The following is a 21,055-nucleotide window of genomic DNA, read 5'->3' on the forward strand; positions in this document are numbered from 1 at the left end:
GATGATCATGCGGTGGAGGCGGGGCCGGAAGCCAGGATTGCGGCGGTAGCTGCGGGGCTCTGGGAAGGGATAGGCAGGGCGGCGGGTGGCTGTTCGCTGGATGCAGCCACGGGTCATGTGACCGGAAGGGCTCCCGACGGACGCCGTCCCTCCTCGGCGCGGCCTGAGCGCCCGGCCCGACCCCGGCCATGGGGTGCTGCTACAGCAGCGAGAACGAGGACTCGGACCAGGTGCGGCCGCGGCGGGCGAGGCTCGGGAATGAGGGTTGAGAGGCTAGGGCGTGGGGCCCAGAAAAAAGCCTGCAGAAGAACGGGACTGTGGGCCTCACTTAGTACGGAGGCCGGGAGGGGACAGATTACGGAGGGGACGCTCGGCCGGGCTCCTACCCCTGTTAAAGCCCCAGCTTTCTCTACACAGTCTCCGCTTTGGGGTGTGCAGACAGCCCCCTGTCCCGCTCGCTCCCACCCCTTTCATGTTATCCTATCTTTAAACCTTTATAGCCTTCAGAATCCTCAGCCTCGGTCCTTGGGAAACACTGTCTTCCAAGCTTCCTGTGCTTTTTCTGTGCTTGTATGAGCGGGCTTTGTGAATCCATTCTAAAGATGGGTAAGCTGAGGCTCAGAGTTAGCTTTTCCTAACATGAATCAGGAATCTATGTATCTTCTCAGTCCCTCGAGTTGGAGAAGGAAGGTCACTGCGGTTTGGGGTCAGAGAAGGCTTCTGGAAGTAGGTGGCATTTGAGTTGACCAGTAAAGAATTTAATAGAGACCATGACATCAAGACGTTTTGGGGAAGCAACAAAGCGGGTTTCACTTTGGCTGTATTGGATTAGAGAGGTGGGATGAGAGCTCAGTTTGACCTGCCTCGGTGCAGTTTTTGCTTGGGGCCTGTGAGTTCCTTTAGCTAGAGGGGTGCTTGCCCTGGGAATTTGACTGTAGACCTGATCCCTTTGCAGAAAGGATTAGGCTGGGAAGATTGTGCAGTTTTAAGTTCTTCCTCTTCCCCTTGGTGCATTCTCACTTCTCCCTACATCTTAATCTCTGACCTGCCTGCCCGATCTCCTTTTAGGAGTGGGGAGACCTTCCCAAGGATGAAGTCTCAAGCTCTTGCCTCTAAGCTTGGGTCCAACGTGTGTTGGGTTTCAACACATTCTAGACACACAGATGACAGAAGGATTTCAGCAAGTAGCTCACAGTCTGGTGGAGAGATGGTCACAGAAGTGGATTATATTATTGGTATTTGGGAAGTCGGTCTTTCCCCAGTGACTCACATGAAACTATTTTGGGTTAAGAACTTAAGGTTAGGAAAATGCCCTTTGTTTGAGAGGCATGGGTGTCTCTTGGGCCTCATTAATTCTCCAAACCCCAATGAACACATATTCCTATTTCCTGTCCCTTACACCTTAGGCATACATCATGTCCGCTATCCCTCACTTCACCCCAGCATCTTAGAGGAGACAGTATTCCTGCCTACTGGGAAAACTGTGGCCTAATGGAAAATTGTCTCCTAAAGGATAACACGAACTCTTGCAGGGAATGAGTTAAGAAGGGTTAGGACCTTCTCAGAAAGGATACCAGCTTCTAGCTGGGAGAGCTGGGTTTATTGATCTGAACTTTCATCTTGACAGGCTCTCACTTCTGTTTCTAACCCCCAGAGAGGTGCTCAGTCAGTGCTGGGTGATTTGAGCCTTCATGTGGCAAAGGTCTACAAGCCATTCCCTATCCCAAAATCCCTTTCTCAGCTCTTGGGCAGGCCCCTCCCCCACTTTAATCTCTGCTCCCTTGTTACAATAAAAAGAAATAAATGACACATTTTCAAAGACTTTTTATAGTTCTCTCATTTGACGTTTGCCAAATGTTTGTCGTATAGGTGTAGGTTATGTACTTAAAGGTAAGGGAAAAGTTCAGAGAGGCTAAGATATTTAGCCAAAGACACAAAGCTGAGTAATGCTGTAGTCAATGTATCTTGATACCAAGCCATGTGCTTTATCCATTGGGCCAAGATATTCTTTTCAGCTATGCCCATACACCAGGTGACTACTTATGGACAGACCATGTATATGTGTCTGTGCTGGAGTAGACAGTGAAAGCCTGACTCCTGGGTTGACACTGACTCAGGGACAAACCTTGGTGTGAAACACTTCCTCCATGCTTCAGTTGCCCTTGGGGGTGGGGTGATGTTATTTGTTCACTCTGATTGGGGGTAGCCTGGCCTCTTCTGGGAGTCTAGGTCTCAGGAAAACATCGTTGTTCTTGAACAATCCACTTAGACATGGGGGACAGGGGAGACCTGTCCTATAGGAAGATCTGTCTGAAGTAGGGCTGGGAGAAGGACAGCACACAGGAAGCAAATTCAGGGTTATGGAGCCAGCTTTCCTTTGAGATAGTTTGATCTTTAGCAAGCATTTTGTCCTTCTAGCCCTTGAATACTTAGTCTGTGTTTTGAGGAGGAGGAGGGTATGTCTAGGAGTTGGGAGGTGATAGGACAGAGTCCCACAGCTTTTGTCTCATACTATTGGGAACCGAAGACGCTTGGCAACCTAGACTTGAGAAGGAAGAGTATTGTGAAAAGGCTCGGCCTGCCTAGGGTGGGGCAGGCGAGCAGGAGGAAGTGGCCCTCTGTAAGGAGAGTTGTGGAGTTGGGGGCAGGGGAACTGGGAGCCCACAGTGGGAAGGTCTATGGTAGGAACTGAGATCTGCCTGGAGTGGAGCACTGGTGGTCTGGCACTAAGGGTTGGTGAGTCAGCATTAGGCAGGATGGGCCCCTTGTCTTTGGCTTTGTCCTGGGCACCCTTGCTCTTTATGGCTTGGATAGATACCCAGCAGGCCTGCTTATCCAATTTGTGGCTGACATAAAGCCAGCAGGGATTTGCAGCTGATAGGCTCAAGGCAGGGTCATATTCAGAGAGACTGCAGTAGATTAGAATAAGGGGCTGGAATAGGACCAGGGAGACTTGGTTTGGCCCCATGTTAGTTCTGGGGTTTGTGATTATTGGCTTAAGCTAGCAGTAACAGGACTACTGAAAATTAACAAACCACAAGAATAGAAGTGTGGTGACTTGGCAAGGGAGGGAACAGCTGCACTGTTCTGGTCAGGTTTCACCAGGTGCACCAAGTCTGGTTCTGGGAGTCATATACAAAGAAAGCATTAGAGAAGAGTGAACACCTGAGAGTAGAAGGGACCTGCCCTCTAGGAAGGGGGCACACTTGGACTGTGTGACCCAGAGGCTGGGACTCTTGCCCTGAGATTACATGAGGAATATAATTGTCTGGCCTCACGGGGCCTCCATCCTAGGAGCAGACAGCCTTTCTGGGAAGGGCCTGGTCTGGGGGATCAGGAGGGCCATTCTTGGGCTCCTGACTCCCATCAGTTTCTAGACCTTACTCCTCTGGCTTCCAGCTTCCAGTATTCTTTCTCATCAGGTGCTAGACTGTTTGCTGAAGCTCCAGAGTGGTTATTGAGTACATGCTTTGTGTCTCTGTCCATCTTTTCAGGGCCTCTAGGGCTGCTTGGATTTACTTTAATTCATCCTAGACCCACAACTCAGCTGAGCTCCAAAGGGCAGGCAGGACTGAGCCTTATCTGACATTCCATACACTTCAGCACTTGGGATATTTTTTGGTGCTTAAAAGTCAGAGCTGGGCTGAAAGGAGAGCCCAAGAAAGGCAGGTTGGACTAAAGGCTCCAGGGTTGGGGTGCCTGGGTGGCTCTGTTGGTTGAGTGTCTGACTCTTGATTTTGGCTCCAGTCGTAATCCTAGGGTTGTGAAATCCAGCCCCACATCAGCTCCAGCCCCAAATTGGGCTCCGTGCTGAGTGTTGAGCCTGCTTAAGATCCTCTCTCTCTCTCTCTCTCTCTCTCTCTCTCTTTCTCTGCCCCTCTCCCTTGCTAGCATGTGTGTTCTCTCTCAAATAAGTAAGTAAATAAATAAATAAATCTAACTAAAGGCTCTGGGGCTTACTTCTCCTCCATGGCCTTTCCCAGGACCGAGAGGAGCGGAAACTGCTGCTGGACCCTAGCAGCCCCCCTACCAAAGCCCTCAATGGAGCTGAGCCCAACTACCACAGCCTGCCTTCCACTCGCACAGATGAGCAGGCCCTGCTCTCCTCCATTCTTGCTAAGACAGCCAGGTGAGCACTGCAGGACCAAGCCTGGGCAGAGCTTTCTCCATCCATGTTAAAAGCTGGGATAGGGGGACTGGGCCCAGGACATGGGGGATGGGACAAGGTCAGTGGTGAGAGATGCCTCTAGGCCTGGGCTTGCTCCAGTGGGGAGGCAGGGACATGGTGTCAGATAGCTCTGGAATTGGGACTTGGCAGTGAGTCCTGTGTATCCCTCTTAAAGCACCTGTCATGTTCCCTCTGCCTCCTCTCCCCAAAGCAACATCATTGACGTGTCTGCTGCGGACTCCCAGGGCATGGAGCAGCATGAGTACATGGACCGGGCAAGGCAGTACAGGTGAGACCTGGCCAGCTTGCATCCCTCCCTCAGGCTACTTGGGTCCCTCCCTGCCCCTCAATCCCTTATCCAGCTTTGGAGTCCGAGCCCCAGTCCAGGCTCCTTGTTTGGGTGTGGCCCAGGAGACTGACAACAAATCTCTCTGGTACCTCAGCAGATGTGCATGTTGGCCCTGTTTGCCCCATGGCCTTCAAGGGTGCGGAGGCCAAGGGAGGTGGGCCTGGAGTGAGTTTGTGGTGAGCAGAGGCCACCGTCACCCTGCTTCTCTGGCCTGAGGGAGTGAGACTTCCCCGAGCCGGGCTGGACTGGGCAGAGCAGACTGGCCTGACTGCCCACCCCATCCTCCCTCTTGGCCAGCACCCGCTTGGCTGTGCTGAGCAGCAGCCTGACCCACTGGAAGAAGCTGCCACCGCTGCCATCTCTCACCAGCCAGCCCCACCAAGTGCTGGCCAGCGAGCCCATCCCCTTCTCCGACTTACAGCAGGTGAGCCACCCCTTGGCCCGCCCCTGCCCATCCTTCCTGCACTGCCCAGGCTGTGGCAGAGGGTTCGCCCTCTCCATCTCAGAGGCAGTAGGGAAGTGGAGTTAGAGAGCCTGGTAGCTCAAGTACCTTGCTCAGTCTCACCTCTCTTACTTTGTGTCTTCTCCTCTCCACCTTTGTTCTCTTTCTCCCCTTTGTTCTTTTCCATCTTTCCCATCTTTCCCATCTTTCCCATCCCTGCCTTTCTCTTTGGCTTCCTATCCCCCATCATCCCCTCCTCTCTCGCCACCCAATCCACTTCCCTGGCTTTTTGGATCTCCCTTCTCACTGCCTCTCTCTGTTCCTCTCCTCCCTGGTCCCTCTGTCTCAGGTCTCCAGGATAGCTGCTTATGCCTACAGTGCACTTTCTCAGATCCGAGTGGATGCAAAAGAGGAGCTGGTTGTACAGTTTGGGATCCCATGAAGAGAGGGATCCTTGGGACAGCTCTTCTCCTCTCTTCACCCGTCTTCACCCTGCCTCTCCTGGCCCCCAGCCTCACTGCGGCTCATACAGTACCCTAACCTGCTACTAATCACAGAGAAGAGTGTGGAGGAGGAGAAGAAGCTGGAAGGCTGGAAGCCTGAGCAAGTGAGGATGGAGCAAGGGAGGGTAGAACCATTTGGGACTGGCGTTCAAAGCCCTGGCCAGGGATGGGGTGGGGGTCAAAAGATTAGGGCGTAGTAGGTCTTCACTGTCACTGGGAAGGTGAAGGTACCACTGAGAGAGAGTGATCCTTAGGGGGCCTATGGGGGCCCCCTTCCCATCCTTTCTCTTGGCCTCACTCCTGCCCCCCTCTCCCTGACTTGGTGCTCACATGCACCTCAGTAGGGTTTGTGACCAGGGTCTGGACGAGCTTGAATCTGAATGAATTGAGTTTGTATATCTAGCACCCTGGGTTTTTACATGTTTGGGGTTTTGTTTTGGTTTGTCACCCTCGATAAAGGAAGTGTATTCATCTGTGTGCTGGCTGCAGCCCGTCTGTCCTGCCCACCACCCTGATACTACTTCTGGTCTGTGAGCAGTGAGATGGATGCGGGGGGTGGGGGATGTCTTCTAGGGGCATTAAGAGGAATCCAGGAGATAAGGGTTCAGGGTTCCCCAGTCTTAGCCAGAACTTGGCCTGGAATAACATCAGATTGGATAAGACCATGCTTGTCCTTTCTTGGTGATGGGAACACTGTCAAAACTGAACAGACTTGAATCTGAGGCAGCTCTCGCTGTTGGGGCCCTGCCTCAAATTCAGTGGAATTACCAACAAGCCCAGGGTTGGGGGATAAAGGCAGACCAAGAATACTTGATATGGAGCCAGCAAGCCAGTGTTTTCAAGCAGAAGATTCCCTTTATCAAATGAAATCTCAAGCAGAATCCCAACATGTAAGACAGAGCAGAAATACCCTGATCTGATCGAAGTGGGGGGTTCAAAGATCACAGCCTGTCGTCTTCTCTGAGGGATCTCCACAGAAACTTGGCACTCTGTGAAACAGCTCTAACCCCAGCATGTCTGAATGGAAGAGTAAAGAAAGGGCTCAGAGAGGTAAGTCTCCCAAGGACATACCAGTAAACCCAGGTCCCCCGTGTCCCAGGTGTTGCAACAGGCCTTTTCCTCCACTGCCTCCCTCTTTCAGCCAAATAACACTGGAGCTACTGACAAGTGCCTGAGTTGGAGGACGTTTTTACATGACACAGGTGACTTCGCACCTGCTCAACTGCTCAAATCGTTTATTGTTAAACCAAACTGACCATCCTCTCAGGACTGCTGGGGCCTGAGAACCTCAGAGTGCATTCTGCTTGATCCGGACCTTCTTGGGCTTGATGTTCATGCGCTTCCACACTTCAGCTGTGGTGCGGTCTGCCTTGGTGACCCCGCTGAAGTCGAATGTGGTGATACGGGGCAGGGTGCACAGCACATATTGCCTGTGGGGAAGACTCAGGCTGGGGGCCAGCCCTGCACCAGAACCTCCTTCCCCCTCCACCAGTTGCCACTATCTCCCCTAATTGCAAGGAATGGAGGAACTTAAGTATAATTTGGGGGATGACAGAGTTTCTCCTGATAGGCAAGAAATGCCTAAAGGTCTCTACTCCTTTCCCTGTCCCAGCATGGCAGAATAATGGTGTTGGACTTCTTAGCTTCCCACCTCCTTTCCCCCTCAGAGGAGCCCAGCCCAGGGGCAGGGCGCTCACCTATACCCCTTCTCTTCCTCTATGGGGTTCCCATGGAGTGTCAGGCTCCGGAGTCGAGGGAGGACAGCCAGCTTGTTCACTTCTCCCAGGCGCTGGATGCTGTTGCCATGGAGATAGAGGACACTGAGGTTGAAGAAAGTTGTCAGGACCTGTTGAGGGAAGGAAACCGAAAGCCAGAATGGACAGGGTCCTGGATCTGTGCTCAGGACTGGCTTGTGGGCAGAGAAGGAAAAGTTTGAGAAACAACTTGATTTCCAGTCTATGCCATTCCGCTGCAGCCACTGCAGACGACTCCAACCTACTTTTCATTTAGCTTTGAAGGGCTAACACACATTGACACAGAGCTATGATCTAAGGTGCAGGAGATATGATCCTGGTTCCTAGCATAGCCACTGACTTGCCAGGTGCCTGGGCTCTCCTGCCTCTCCTTGAGCCTTAGCTGGCCCTACACTGAAGGCCTTTTCAGCTTTAGTGATTTAAGATTCTTTCACAACAGGGGACAGGGGTACAGAACATCATGCTAGGTACAAAAGAGAAGCTTTCAAATAGTAGTTAAATTGGGATCTCTACACCTGGGGAATAGTTACCAAGTCATTCTCTAGCTGCTTTCCCTCTGATAGGGATCCTGGACAAGACAGGGCCAGTTCTGTTTATTTCTTTTTTTTTTTTTTTTTTTTTATAACATTTATTTATTTTTGAGACAGAGAGAGACAGAGCATGAGCAGGGGAGGGTCAGAGAGAGAGGGAGACACAGAATCCGAAACAGGCTCCAGGCTCTGAGCTGTCAGCCCAGAGCCCGATGCGGGGCTCGAACTCACGGACCGCGAGATCATGACCTGAGCCGAAGTCGGACACCCAACCAACTGAGCCACCCAGGCACCCCCAGTTCTGTTTATTTCTTAAAATTTGAGTGTGAGTTCATGGAAGATCAGTGCTGCAGTCTAGCTATTTCTTCCACAAAATAACTCAGCACAAGGCACAGGGGGTGCCAGATAACAAGAGCTGTGATTTTAGTGCAGCCTGCTATGTTCCAGTTGTTTTTCATAATTCTCATTTAATCCTTACAAAACCTTTATGATGCTGGCATATGCTCTCCATTTTTTCAGACAGGGATGCTGACATTTTGAAAGGTTGGGTGTCTTGCTCAAAATCACACAGTAAGATCTAGGATTTGAACCTACATCTCTCTGAGCCCACAGCCATGTACTTTGTACCGTACCACACTGCCTCATTACTTCTTTGATAATATGTGGGAAGTAGAGAAGCTGGGAGCTAGAAAAGGTGGGATCAGGCCCATCCTGACTGGACTCTCAGGGCTGGGTACTCACAGGGTCAATTGAAGTCAGGTCGTTGAAGGATAGATCAATCCAGGCCAAGTTCTCTGGATGCTCCAGAAGCAGTGAAACCACATGGCTGAAATCTTTCAGGTCATTGAGGACATTGTTGTTCAGCCACAGGGACTGGGTCAGTGACTTCCCTGACTTTGAGTGCCTTAGTGGTCGTAGCCCTGTTCTTGGCTCCTCGCTTGTCAGATCTGTGGGGACAAAGTAAGACTTGGGTTATCATCTTTGCTTTTCTGTCTTAGCATTGGGAAGGGACAGAGCTGGGCGGATTTACAGCCTAAGCTATAGCTGGAGGGGCTGGCAGGACCATAGCTCCATGCTTGAGTCTAGTATGACTCTACCAATGGTCAGTCCAGGACCCTGTCCCATAGACCCCAGGAATCCAAATAAGCTTGGACTGAGGGTCAAAGACTTCCCATCCCAAACTCTTGGTTTGGGTCACATGGTCCCCTCATGTCTATCATATCATTGGGTCCTTTGTGTACCACCCCTGTTTGAGGGGTTGAGGGAGGCAAAATCACTCTTAATTTTGTGGAAGTTAAGAACCCAGAATTGTCAGGCTTGAACCGAGATGACAGCACAAAATCTAGACTTATCCGCTGGTGGAGCCCATAGCATTCACTAAAGTACAACACATTCTGATGTCCTCTTTCTCGCGTTAATATTGAGCAACTGTGTATGTGCCAGATACTGGATATATAGCAGTAAACAAAATGAGAGATGGTCTATGCCAAACTCTGTATGAGTAACAGGGCAGGGATGAAGCAGTTGTTTGTGCCTTGGAGGAGCTCATACCAGCAAGATGAAAACAACATCAATGTTGTTGGCAATGTTGGCAATGTAACAGCAACAGAACTATGAAGTGGGGCTCCTAACATAATCTGGGAACTTAGGGAAGTTGAAACCTGCGATGGAACTCAGTGGATCAGGAGACATTAACCAAGTAAAGGGTGGAAAGGGTGAGAACAGCATGACAGGAGAAGAGGCATGAGGTGTGGAACAGTGTGTATATATGGGCATGTGCTGCACAAGGTGGGCAAGGAGGAAAAAGACAAGGAGCTTTGAATGCCAGGCTGAGTGTTTTGGACTTTATCCTGTGGGCAATGGGAAGCCAGTGGAGGGTTTAAGCAAATGAGGTGATTCAAATCTTTCAATGTAGAAGATCTTTTTTTTTTTTTTAAGTTTATTTTTGAGAGAGAGTGAACACATGCAAATGGGGAGGGGCAGAGAGAGAGAGAGAGAGAGGGAGAGAGAATCCCAAGGAGGCTCCACACTGTCAGTGGGAAGCCCAATGCAGGGCTTGAACCCAGGAACCATAGATCATGACCTGAGCCAAAGTTGGATGCTTTACCAACTGAGCCACCCAGGAGCCCCTCATTCTTTTTTTTTTTTTTATTTATTTATTTATTTTGAGAGAGAGATACTATGTGAGATACTACTAAAGAGAGGGAGGGAGAGAGTGAGAATCCCAAGCAGACTCTGCATTGTCAGTGCACAGTCGGGTGTGGGGCTTGAACTCATGAACTGTAAGATAGGGATCCTAGATAAGATATTTTATTTCTTAAAATTTGAGCCTGAGTTCATGAAAAATCAGTGCTGTAGTTTAGCTACCTCTTCCACAAAAGAACTCAGTACAAGGCACAGTTGGTGCCTGATAACAAGAGCTATGATTTTACTGAGCTGAAGTCAAGAGTCGGACGCTTAACTGAGCCACCCAGGTGCCCTACAAAAAGATCATTCTGAAGCTTTAGTGTGGAGTATGGATTAAAGGGAGTGGATGGGACTGAGGACCGATGTGGCTCTTTCAGTCATCCAGACAAGAGATGAAGTGGAACAGAAAATCAGCATGACTTGATGATTGATTGGATGTTAAGAGTAGAAGAATAATCAAGGGTAGTGCCCAGTTTCTTGTTTGTGTGAATGATAAGGAATTAGAAAGACAGAAACTGGGGTTGGAAGGCTTGGCCTTGGTGTGTGTCTGAGGTTCCTGTAGCACAAAAAGGTGGAGAAGCCAAGTAAGCAGCTGAATATGAAAGCCTGATGCTCAGGAAAGAGATGAGAATCATTAGCATAGAAGGTGTACAAGTTAGAGAAATAGATGAGATTCCACACGAGTGAGGGTAGAGAGAAGGGACAAGGAGGAAGGGGAGTCTATTAAATAGTTATGAATAATCGGAGGGAGAACCTCGAGAAGATAATTTTACAGATGCTTGGGGAATCCATAGTTTATAAGCGGGAGTTTCGGGAGATAAGGCCTGAAAACTAATTTCGGCAACTCAGAAGCTCCTTGTGACCTTGGTGAGGACTATTTCAATGAAATGACGAGGGCCTGGGGACAGAAGCTAGATTGGACTGAGTTCAAGGGTGAAGGGACGGTTCAGGAAATCTAAGCAGGTAGTGTAAACAACACCCTCAGAAAGTTTGGTTAAGGAGGAGAGAGAACAGGGAACACAGTAATTTTACAATCCATCTGTATAGGCCCCCATTCACGTTTTGACAAATGAGGTCAAAGAAAGGATGGGCCCTGCCCAAATTCATGGTGGCAGAGCCAGAACCAGATACCAGCTATGGCTGAGGTGACTACATTTTTCCTGTTCTCCCTAAGCCCTTCATTACTTGTCAAAACCTGCCTCAGGGGAAGTAAATATTTAGGGTTTGCTGAGCCTGGCCAGCTGTTGTCACTCCCCTCAACTCTCACTGGACATGCTTCCTCCCTTCCCATCCCCTCCTCCCAGTGTTAACTTCCTCTCCTCCTCTGCTGCACATCCAGCAGCATCCACCAGATGGCTCTCTGCCTTAATGCTGGAGTGAGCAGGAAGTTGGGGGGAGGTGGCAGAAGGGCACTGGAGCAGAGTGCTCCAGCTCATGAATAAACTCCTTATCCTGTCCCCTCCCCACCACCATATCCCAAGAACCCCCAATGAAATGACACAGCTGAATAAAAGGGTTAAAATAAACCCATATGGATTAGCATCCAGTCTGATGAGGCAGCAGCTTGAGGAATGCCACCAAGCATGGGCTGATCTCTAGCTCAGAATTAGCCACTAGCAGGACTGTGCTGCCTAAAACGTGAGGCTCCTATTGGGGCTGCTGGTATCAAGGGTGGAATGGGGTATCCCGCTGCTACATACTTCTGTTCCCTTAGACTCCACCAGGGTAGTGCACTGCTTGAGGATCTGTTGAAGCTGCCTTGTTCAGAGTAGGCCAAGGCAGGTCTGGAAAACAGATCACAAATATCAGTGCCCAAAGAACTGTGGAGTGTTCAGCCCCAGGAAGACTGGGGAAAATGTGATCCTGTCTTCATATCTCTGAAAGATTGCTGTGCAACTTTTCCACGTGTCCCTAGAGGGTGGGAGCTAGTTTGATGATAACTTCTTTGCATCATTCCTCACCTCATAATGGGAGGGGTTGGTAAGTGGGTGTCATAGGGGACTCCCTTACCACTGTAGGTTCACGAGCGAGCAGAAGTTAGAGGACTTTGGGTTGGATGTGGTCTAAAGTCCCTGCCATTTCAGAGTCTATAATCCATCTATCGATTACTTCAAGCAAATAGTTTATCAAGTACTCCTAAACTCTTTCCACAAGTTCTGTGGAACCAGAGGGCCTTTGGGGCTTGGATGCACCTGTCTTTTTCTCCTCCTTACAACACACAGCAAGGAGCACAATGCCTGGCATGTGTGTATACACATGTGCTTACTAAATAGGTGCTCAGTAAATATTAGTGATTCAATGAAAGGGCATCTGTACAGATCATGGTTTGTGCTGTGTGGTTATTCTTGGTTGTAGTAGATTGTCCCCTTATTCTGAGGGTTCCGTAGAGGACAAAGCTATTCCCCACTCAGCTATTCCCTTATTTGTCACCTCAGCTATCTTGTACATGACCATTACAGCTCAAACCCTTGTGAAACACAGACTATATCAATTAAGAGTGATACAGTGCCCAATAAAGATCATGGTAGGTGAGTGTATGTCCATGACAGAACATGAGTTACCACTGTGTCTGGTGGGAGCCCAGTAGTGCCCTAAACACAAGCCAAGGCTAGTACCTCCTGGATAACTATTTGCCTTTTTTCTGAGCTTAAAATTAGTCACCAATTGCCTATGTGAGAAAACCAAAGCCAGATACTGGGGCTAGGATATGTGGGTGCCAGCATGTATTCTGTGAGGGCAGATGGTAAAGTCTAGGGACAGCAGAATTCCCTTGGGAAGAAGCATATTCTCCTGAGAATATGATTCTCTCTCTCTGTCTCTCTCTCTCTCTCTCTCTCTGTCTCTCTCTCTCTCTTTCTGTCCCTTCCTGAAGAGTATGAGCCACCTATTTACAAGGACATTGAATAACAAAATGGGAATGAGCATGGGCAGTGCTGAAACCTGAAATAAGTGTGGGTGATGATTGAATAAACTTGGATATGACTGGAATGAATATAAGATATTTGTCAATAAATATTTAAACTGGAAACATGCCCATTGTTAATAACGAGACCTTGCATGTTTTACCAGTGATCAGAATAGGCTTGTGTCCTTAGAGGAGAGAGGGTTCTGCTTGTGTTTTCATTAGTCTTTTCGTCTCTTCAGGTAAAAACAGGAGAATAAAACCATTGGCTGATAGACTGGTTTCCCAATTTTCTTCCACCTGACTTTACTGTTGTAGGCTGGCTTCTTTCAAAGAGGATCAATTATCCCTCCCACTCCTACCACCTCTTCCTACCACCTCCCTACCCCTACTCCTCCCCAAAACAACAAAATTGCAAGCATACAGGAATTTAGGCTTTTAAGTAGAAGACTGGTTTCTCCCTGGGGACCATACCCAGCCTGTTGCTATGGTGAGTGGAGTGCTGTACTCTGTGGGCTGACCTTGGATCATATGGATGCTTCGGAAGGAGTAGTCAAGAGGGGGCTCTTGCACTGAAGTGTTCATATAGTCCTCTTTGCTCATAGCTCAGGCCATCGTTTGTCAGGTGTAAGCACTGGCCCTGGGCGTCCGGGTTCAGCCTGGGAGGACAGAGAAGGACGGGTGTTGCAGGTACAAGGGGCATAGGCCTTCTGGTATCCCCATAGCCTTCCACCCTTCCTTTCTATCCTCTACCACTCAAGGCTTGCCTGGCTGCATTTCTATTTTAAGATATTAAGCATGGTTCCTTGCATTTGTAGGGCACCTTCCTACTTCTCAGAGAACTTTTACATCCCTTAGAGCTCATTGATAATTGTAACACCCATTTCTCTTTCTACACAAAGAAACTGAGACCCCAGGATGAAAGCACTTGCTGAAAGTTAAGCCAATGAGTCAGTGTGGACTGCAATCATAGCCTCCTGCATCCTACTCTGAGCCCCGCTTTGTGCTACTCCATAGTAGTTACCATGGAGGCTGTCTTGGTACCTACACTCTGGTGACATCAACTGGGCTATTCTATTGCTTAACAAACTCCTGAGCACCTGCATTGGATCAGGTGTCTGACAGCCCTTTGCAATCTGACCAGCTGGGGACTTGTTACCTCTGCTCAGCTTGTCTGTCAGCCCCATTTCCTTTCCATAGACCCTATGTCTGTCAGCCCCATTTCCTTTCAATAGACTCTATTTTCAGCCACATCCCGAATACAGTCATATGTATATAAACACATACACATAAAACCAGAGTCTACTTCAGTCACTCACCTGTCACTGATGCCTGAAACTCCACCATTAGGGATTCATTCCTTTGGGTTCAGGGATTGTTCCCTGTTAAAATGGAAATACCCCTTGAGAGGGGTGAACACAGTGTTATCAGTCATTTACAATGTGGTGTGAATTGTTTTATTAGATCCTTTCCAATTCCAATGAACTCAAACAGAGAAATTTTCAAGAGACTGGAGAGAGCCATGAGAATACTACTCACCTGGGAAGAAGAGAGCTGAACACACTTTATACCAAGGGGGTTTGAATGTGACACATACAAACAAAAGACAAATAGACCAACGAGTGCACATCCCAGTCAGCCTCCCCTTCCTCATTGCTTCCACTGCCATCATCGCCTTTGCAGTTACTATACTTCATCTGCTTTCCAGAAGGATTTGAGGTAGTTTACAACAATACATGCATAAAACGGGATGATTTACGGAACAGAGCTGTTCAACTGAAATATAATGAACACTGCAAATGCAGGCCACATACATAATTTTTTTCAAGTGTATAGTTTAAAATTTTCTAGTAGCCATGAAAAGTCAAGAGAAACAGATGAAGCTTAATCTATTTAATCCAATATATCCAAAATATTCAACATATAATTGATATTAATAATTGAGACATTTTACACTTAACATAGCACATCCTGGTGTGGACATGCTACCTGTCAAGTGCTCAACAGCCACGGATGACTAGTGGCAAATGGAAACATGGAAGAGAAAGGTTAGAAGGCAAATTAAAGAAGAAAGGAGAGAGATGTATCTAACAATTAGGAAACGGCCTATGTTATCTCTGAAATTCCTGGCAGCCAAAGTAAAAAAGGGAAACCTTAGGATATGGAGTTATCATTTGATTCAAAGAAGCAAACAGGTTTTACGCAGAAAATGAAATCTGTGCATTCTCTTAAAATGAAATTTCCCTTAAAAACCATGGACTTGATAGCTTATAATTCAACTTAATACAGTTCAAGTAAATTCCTTTTTTTGGTGATTTCACATGTGTAGAAGAATGGAAACTGAATGATGTCTTCCTCTCAAAAAGCAGCAGTCTCAACTGAGCTTCGTGGAAGTGCCACCTTGAGTCACTTCACAGCTGAATTCTCTTGTTAAATTGGAACTGGCCTGGTGGGCACAGACTGTTGATTAGGGAGACCAGAATCTTTTAGGTATCAAATCAACAGACAGACAGCAAAGAACACATGTTTTTCCAGACACAGGAACCTGGCTTGTGTTCTCACTGAGACAGAGAAGCCCATTCCACTTGAGCACCTACAACAGGTTCGATGCCTTTGAGAGATTGGATAATTTTCTCAAAGTCCTGGGTTGGGACCCCAGAGTTCTGCACTACTGGACGTGGATTTTAGCTTAGAATATTTAAGGGCAGAATTTTGTCATTAGTTTCCTTGACCATTGAGAACCTCACTCAGAATTTTGTGTTGCACCAGCTCCTGATGCATTTTTCTGGATGCGTTAGTATTAAACATGGGGCCCCAAGTAGTTAGGTAAATTGCCAGGTGGAGAGGGTTATTACTCTTCTCCATTTAAATAGTAGCCCAGGCTGTGAGCTGGCACTAAATTTTGTTCATCATCTGACACAGAACCTGGCTTACAACAGGCGCTCGAGAAATATTTGTGGGAGGAATGAATGAGAAACTGCCAAATACAAGGATTTCTGTTTTGGGAGTGTTGATGCTAAGCTGTTCTTTCTAACAATTGGCTCCCAGGTTCAGCTATTTCAGTCCACACCTCATTCACAGTAAGAAAGTCGATTCAATTCTGCCAACATTTGTGGAATGGCTGCTGCCCTGTACCTGACCAGAAGGAATGAAGCCAAGATAGTAAATAACAGAACCCTGTCTGTCATGGGCACAGAAAAGCCTGCTAGGATTCCATCGATTGTGGCAAACCAGCCCACATCAAGTTCTAAGAAATAGCTGCCTATTTAGTGAATGTTAATCATGTTTCAGTTCCCAAGCCTAGTGTACCCTCTGATGAAGCCTGTCTTTCCAGAAAAAAATTGATCAATGTGTCCTATAGATTGATTCCCTTGATTGTTCCTATTCATGGTCTTCCTTGTATCTGTCCTTTTTGCCCTGTAACTCTGTAGTTCTATCCACTTTCATGCTGGGCTCAGCCATATGACTTGCCTTGACCAATGGGATGTTGGTAGATATGAAACTAACAGAAGCTTAAAGAGAGGGCATGCCCTCTTGCTCTTTACCTGTGCCAAGAGAAAATGGCTAGCCTACTGGAGGGATGTGAGAAACGTGCAGGTGAGATACATGCAGAGAGCTAGTGTTCCCACCTGAGGCCATCCTAGACTAGCCAATAGCCAGCTTATACCAAGTCAAGTTCAGGATAGTCACACAACCCACAGGTGCCTGCAGACACATTAATGAGCTGAGCCAAGACCAGAAGAAACATAGCTGACTGAAAGACTTGGAAGCAATAATAAATGTGTATTGTTTTAAGCTATATGTTTTAAAGTATGGTTTTGGATAGTTTGCCATACAGCAATAGCTAACTGATACATACCTGTATTATACTTTGAACAAAATTTTATCGCAGCCTGTTTCCTCATCTGTAAAATGGAGACAAACCTATTTTGAGTGCTGTTTTATGTCCTGCAGCAGGTGCTTAATACATTGAAGCAGTTGTATTCTCTGTACATTTCTTTATAAACTACTTCCTATTCCTTCCTTGTAAGCTCAAGGGCAGGGACAGAAATCAGACTTCTTTCTCTCTTCCCACCATTACTCTGCACTGAGCCTAGCAAAGAATGGGTATTCACTAAAGGCTTGATGAACAAATGGATAATGGAAAAATGAAGGAAGAAATGAATTGCGTCTTCAGGTGTCACATGGTAAATCTGGCTGCTGGGTAGGTATACCCAAACTGACAAAAACCTGAGGCTGCCTTGCTCACTTCAGTGGCTGCGTTTTTGGAGTCTGTCTTTCCCAGCTGCTATTCTGCCTCATAACCAGTCAGATCACAGTGCCTTCCTCATTTATCCAGGTTAACTTGACAAATGACAGTTTTAGAGGAATACTTGTCTTGTTTTGGAATTTTTCTCTTCCAAACTAGAAATATCTTTTATCTTTAATTTTAAAAGTTAACATGATAGCTGAATAAAGTCAAACAACATAGAGAAGTACATCAAGTAGAAACTAAAAGTCTATGATTTGATGCATACTGATTTGATGCATACTCATTTTATACTGAAATATGGTTGTCCTTGTAGTGTTAGCTAACAATGTATTTTTTTCTCTTTAAATTATTGTAGACTCTATGGGTGCCTGGGTGGCTCAGTCTGTTAAGCATCTGACTCTTGGTTCCAGCTCAAGTCATGATCTCATGCTTCATGAAATTGAGTCCTGCATTGGGCTCTGCACTGACAGCGTGGAGCCTACTTGGGATATTCTCTCTCTCTCTCTCTCTCTCTCTCTCTCTCTCTCTCCCCCCCACTCTCTCTCTTTCAAAATAAATAAGCTTAAAAAATGTTGTAGACTCTCACCCTTTTAATAACTGTAGAGTATTTCACAGAATTTGTGTGTATCCTACTTTATTTACTTAATTTAACTTTAACCAATCCTAGGTTGATGGAAATTTGTTTTCAGTTTCTGGAAATTACAACAATTGGAGTTTGATTTGTTGATAGCCTATTCCTTCCCTCTCAGGTAAGTAGCAATACAATGGCATAAGAAGCTTTGGGAATAATCAGATGAGATCTGATAAGAGACTAAATGGCCTGGCCTAGAGAGGGTTTCTGGTCATGGACTACAGGTGGAAGAAAAGTCAAAGAATGGCATGAAAAGTCTACCACATACTCTAGTGGGAGGTTATACTTCCAGGTGCCATAGGGAAGTCCAAGATTCAACCTAGCTCCTGCCTACCTCTCTACTGCCATCGCTTCTCCTCATCTCTAATTCTGCAGCCCAGCTAATACACCTACTTGAATTAAGTTCCTTGCACCTGCCACTGGGTTGCCACACATCTACCTTCCTCTGCTTGGAATACAGTTTCTCTCTCCTTTTGCCTTGCTACTTCTTTATGGCTCAGTTCAGGTATCACCTTTTGAGCCTGTATATACGCCCCAATCTGGATGTGGAACTTCTCTTCTGGACTCGTATACTTACTGCCATGGTAGCACTCCTAAGATTATCTGTTTACCATCTGTATGTCCATAAACTCCACCAGGGCAGGAACCATGTTTTTCTCATGTGCCAAAGTGGTGGCAAGTAGTAGGTGCTTAATCAATATGTAAAAATCATAACAACGATGGGTCGCCTGGGTGGCTTAGTCGGTTAAGCATCTGGCTCTTGATTTTGGCTCAGGACATGATCTCACAGTTCATGGGTTTGCACCCCTCATAGGGCTCTGCACTGATAGCATGAAGCCTGCTTGGAATTCTTTCTCTCCCTCTCTCTCTCTGTCCCTCCCCTGTGCATGGATGTGCGCTCTCTCTAAATAATAAACACTTAAAAAAATTGCAGGGCACCTGGGTGGCTCAGTTGGTTAAGCATCTGACTTCATCTCAGGTCATGATCTCATGGTCTGTTAGTTTGAGCTTCACATCGGGCTCTCTGCTGTCAGCACAGAGCCCATTTCAGATCCTCTGTTTCTTCCCTTCTCTGCCCCTCCTCCACTCATTCTCTCTCTTCTCTCAAAAACAAGCATTTAAAAAAATTAAAAAAATGCAACAGTAATAATACTATAACGGAGAGGGACATGAGCTTGTATAATTGAAGGATTTGACCCTGGTCTGAGCAGTCAGAGAAGACCTTCCAAAGAAGTGATTGAGAAAACTGAAGGATAAGTATAAATTATAGCAGGGAGAAAAGATGAACATTCCAGGCAGAAAAAACAGCATGTGCAAAAGCTCTATGGTGAAAGATTACCTGGAAATCAACGTTGAAGACCTCAAAGAATGCTATATAACTAGAGAGGAGAAAGGGAAGGATATATATTAGACTGGGGGCTGGAGACGTAGACAGGAGCCTGGCTGAGATGTTGCTTGATGCTAAGACCAATAGGAAGGCACAGGTATATTTTTAAATGGTGCTGGGGGGAGTGAACAAAATCACATTTGTGGTTTGAAGGACTACTCTGGCTGCAGCATGCAAAATGGCTGGGAAGGAAGGCAGGAAGGATGTGATGGTAGCTAGGACCAGAGAGAAGTCCTATTTAAAAAGTAAAGCTGACAGAACTTTGAGATGGATGCGAAATAGAAGTTGTATTAAGGATAACTCTTGGGTTTTTGGCTTCCATAATGTTGGACAGAGGTGAGAACATGGTAAGAAATCCAGGCTTGGAGTACATAGAGATGATCAGTTGCAGATGTGTTGAGTTTGGATTGTCTGTGAGATACACGAAGATGTTGGAAGAAGCAATTGGCTAGACAGACCTGGAGCTTAGAGATGAGTGCTGGGCTGGGGGCACATACTTGTGTACATCTGTGTACAGGTGGTGAATGAGGTGGATTAGAATACCAAAGAGAATACGGCAGTGTGAAGTGGGCCTAGAACCAAGCCTGGAGGGACTGTAAGATAGTAAGTGGACCAGCCACCTAGAAGCCAGCCAGAAGCCAGCTATTCATGGCAGCATCAGATGTGGATGTTGCATTAGCCAGATAATTTCCTGTTTAGTTTTGTTAAATCTGTTTGATTCCCATTGTCTTCCATCTTTCTAGTTCCTTTTCCCCATTTAAGCTCTCAAGGAAGATTTGGACTCATTCTGCCTGAAGTGTAAATACCCCAATGTAGGCCATAAAGGCTTCTTTTCTCTGAGGCAGTTCAATCTACTCCAGCTGGAAGTTGGAGAACTGGGGATCTATCTAGTCTTAGCTGTCACTGACTTGTGTGGCCTCAGGCAAGTTACTGCTCCTCTTTGGGTTTCAGTTTTCCAATCTGTAAAATGGGAATAAATATCCTTGACTCACAAAATTCAAAAGAGACTGGATGTGAAAGTGCTGGTAAGTTGCCGAAGGTAATCCATCATGAAGACTGTAAAAGGAATGAAACTCTAACAGTAGAGCTCCGAGAAACAGACCATAGTGGAGGTAAAGAGAGAAGAGATAATTTAGGGACAGGACCCTCCCCCCCCCCCCCCCATGACTTTGTGTGGGAAGATGCTGCTGACTCAGAAGGAGGCTGTATTCTAGGATTTTCCTGCTTGTAAGGAAAGAGACACTTCAAGCCTCATACAGCTCCAGTATTAGGGCCTGTAGTTTACTCATGTCCTGAAGAGGTCTCAGTTCATCAAAGGAAAAATCAACCCATTTTCTGAGGGCGTTTCAGATCTCCCAGTGTCAGGGATTTGAAGCATTCGTATTGGGGAGCGGGGACCCAGGTTTGTGATGGGGGATGTTCTTAAGCGCCCCCAAATCTGTAAATCTGTATGGGTATGTATCTCGGCGCCCTTTCCTCCCCTCCCCGCTCCAGTCTATTCCATATGGACGTTGTGTCTTGTTTGTTGTTAAAGGGGTAAAGGGTGTGTGCGGGGGTATCTCAGGTCCCCGAGAAAGGAAATTCCTTAATCTTTCTGTGTGTTCCTCTCCTCTCTATAGAGAGCGAATTGTTCCTTTGAGTGAATTTCCTGTTTTCCCGCCCGACTCACCCGCTGTTGCTTTCCCTCCAGCTCGGCGTCCCACTACCCCTTGCTTACTCAGCCCAACTCCATAGTAACTACCTTCGCCACCGCGACTCGGCTAAGCGCCGAAAGTGCTTCCTGATGCCTACCGGGAGTTGTAGTTCGCCGGGGGGCGGGCCTCCGAAGCCGCGGGCGGTGCTGGGATTTGTGGTTTTCTTTGCTTTCAAGTCGCGGCCGGCTTCCGGAAGTAGTGACACCGCTTCTCTCTTCCCAGTGGTCTTCACACTTCCTTTTCCCGGGTCCTGAAG

General features: G+C 47.1%; 2 protein-coding genes across 6 annotated transcripts; one reads left to right on the top strand and one right to left on the bottom strand.

Moving 5' to 3' along the window:
• Window positions 1–90: 90 nt before the first annotated feature.
• On the top strand, window positions 91–5,937 carry LAMTOR1 (late endosomal/lysosomal adaptor, MAPK and MTOR activator 1). Its single transcript, XM_042904350.1, has 5 exons — window positions 91–230; window positions 3,984–4,129; window positions 4,380–4,457; window positions 4,815–4,941; window positions 5,309–5,937. The coding sequence occupies exons 1-5, from the start codon at window positions 189–191 to the stop codon at window positions 5,399–5,401; spliced, it is 486 nt and encodes a 161-aa protein (XP_042760284.1). The 5' UTR covers window positions 91–188; the 3' UTR covers window positions 5,402–5,937.
• Window positions 5,938–6,295: 358 nt separating this feature from the next.
• On the bottom strand, window positions 6,296–20,918 carry LRRC51 (leucine rich repeat containing 51). Of its 5 annotated transcripts, XM_042904345.1 has the most exons (8): window positions 20,775–20,825; window positions 16,695–16,740; window positions 14,155–14,237; window positions 13,357–13,494; window positions 8,488–8,693; window positions 7,160–7,308; window positions 6,719–6,892; window positions 6,296–6,479 (listed from the first exon to the last, which is right to left on the bottom strand). In XM_042904345.1, the coding sequence occupies exons 4-7, from the start codon at window positions 13,436–13,438 to the stop codon at window positions 6,751–6,753; spliced, it is 579 nt and encodes a 192-aa protein (XP_042760279.1). In that variant the 5' UTR covers window positions 13,439–13,494; window positions 14,155–14,237; window positions 16,695–16,740; window positions 20,775–20,825; the 3' UTR covers window positions 6,296–6,479; window positions 6,719–6,750. The 5 variants fall into 5 exon arrangements, with proteins under 5 accessions (XP_042760279.1, XP_042760280.1, XP_042760281.1 ...); XM_042904346.1 differs by lacking the exon at window positions 16,695–16,740 and having other exon boundaries at window positions 20,775–20,845; XM_042904347.1 differs by lacking the exon at window positions 16,695–16,740 and having other exon boundaries at window positions 14,155–14,217; window positions 20,775–20,792.
• Between the last annotated feature and the right edge of the window lie 137 nt (window positions 20,919–21,055).

This window comes from Panthera leo, chromosome D1 (genome assembly GCF_018350215.1).
Source record: "Panthera leo isolate Ple1 chromosome D1, P.leo_Ple1_pat1.1, whole genome shotgun sequence".
Taxonomy (NCBI): domain Eukaryota; kingdom Metazoa; phylum Chordata; class Mammalia; order Carnivora; family Felidae; genus Panthera; species Panthera leo.

Bases quoted from the DNA above. Each gene is read 5' to 3' on its own strand.
- LAMTOR1 (XM_042904350.1), top strand. From the start codon at position 189: ATGGGGTGCTGCTACAGCAGCGAGAACGAGGACTCGGACCAG. The intron at 4,458-4,814 runs GTGAGACCTGGC...CCTCTTGGCCAG, and splicing joins GACCGGGCAAGGCAGTACAG to CACCCGCTTGGCTGTGCTGA. The intron at 4,942-5,308 runs GTGAGCCACCCC...CCTCTGTCTCAG, and splicing joins CCTTCTCCGACTTACAGCAG to GTCTCCAGGATAGCTGCTTA.
- LRRC51 (XM_042904348.1), bottom strand. From the start codon at position 13,438: ATGAGCAAAGAGGACTATATGAACACTTCAGTGCAAGAGCCCCCTCTT. The intron at 8,694-13,356 runs GTCAGCCCACAG...TTGTCCCCACAG, and splicing joins AAGCATCCATATGATCCAAG to ATCTGACAAGCGAGGAGCCA. The intron at 7,309-8,487 runs GTGAGTACCCAG...TTCCCTCAACAG, and splicing joins ACCTGACTTCAATTGACCCT to GTCCTGACAACTTTCTTCAA.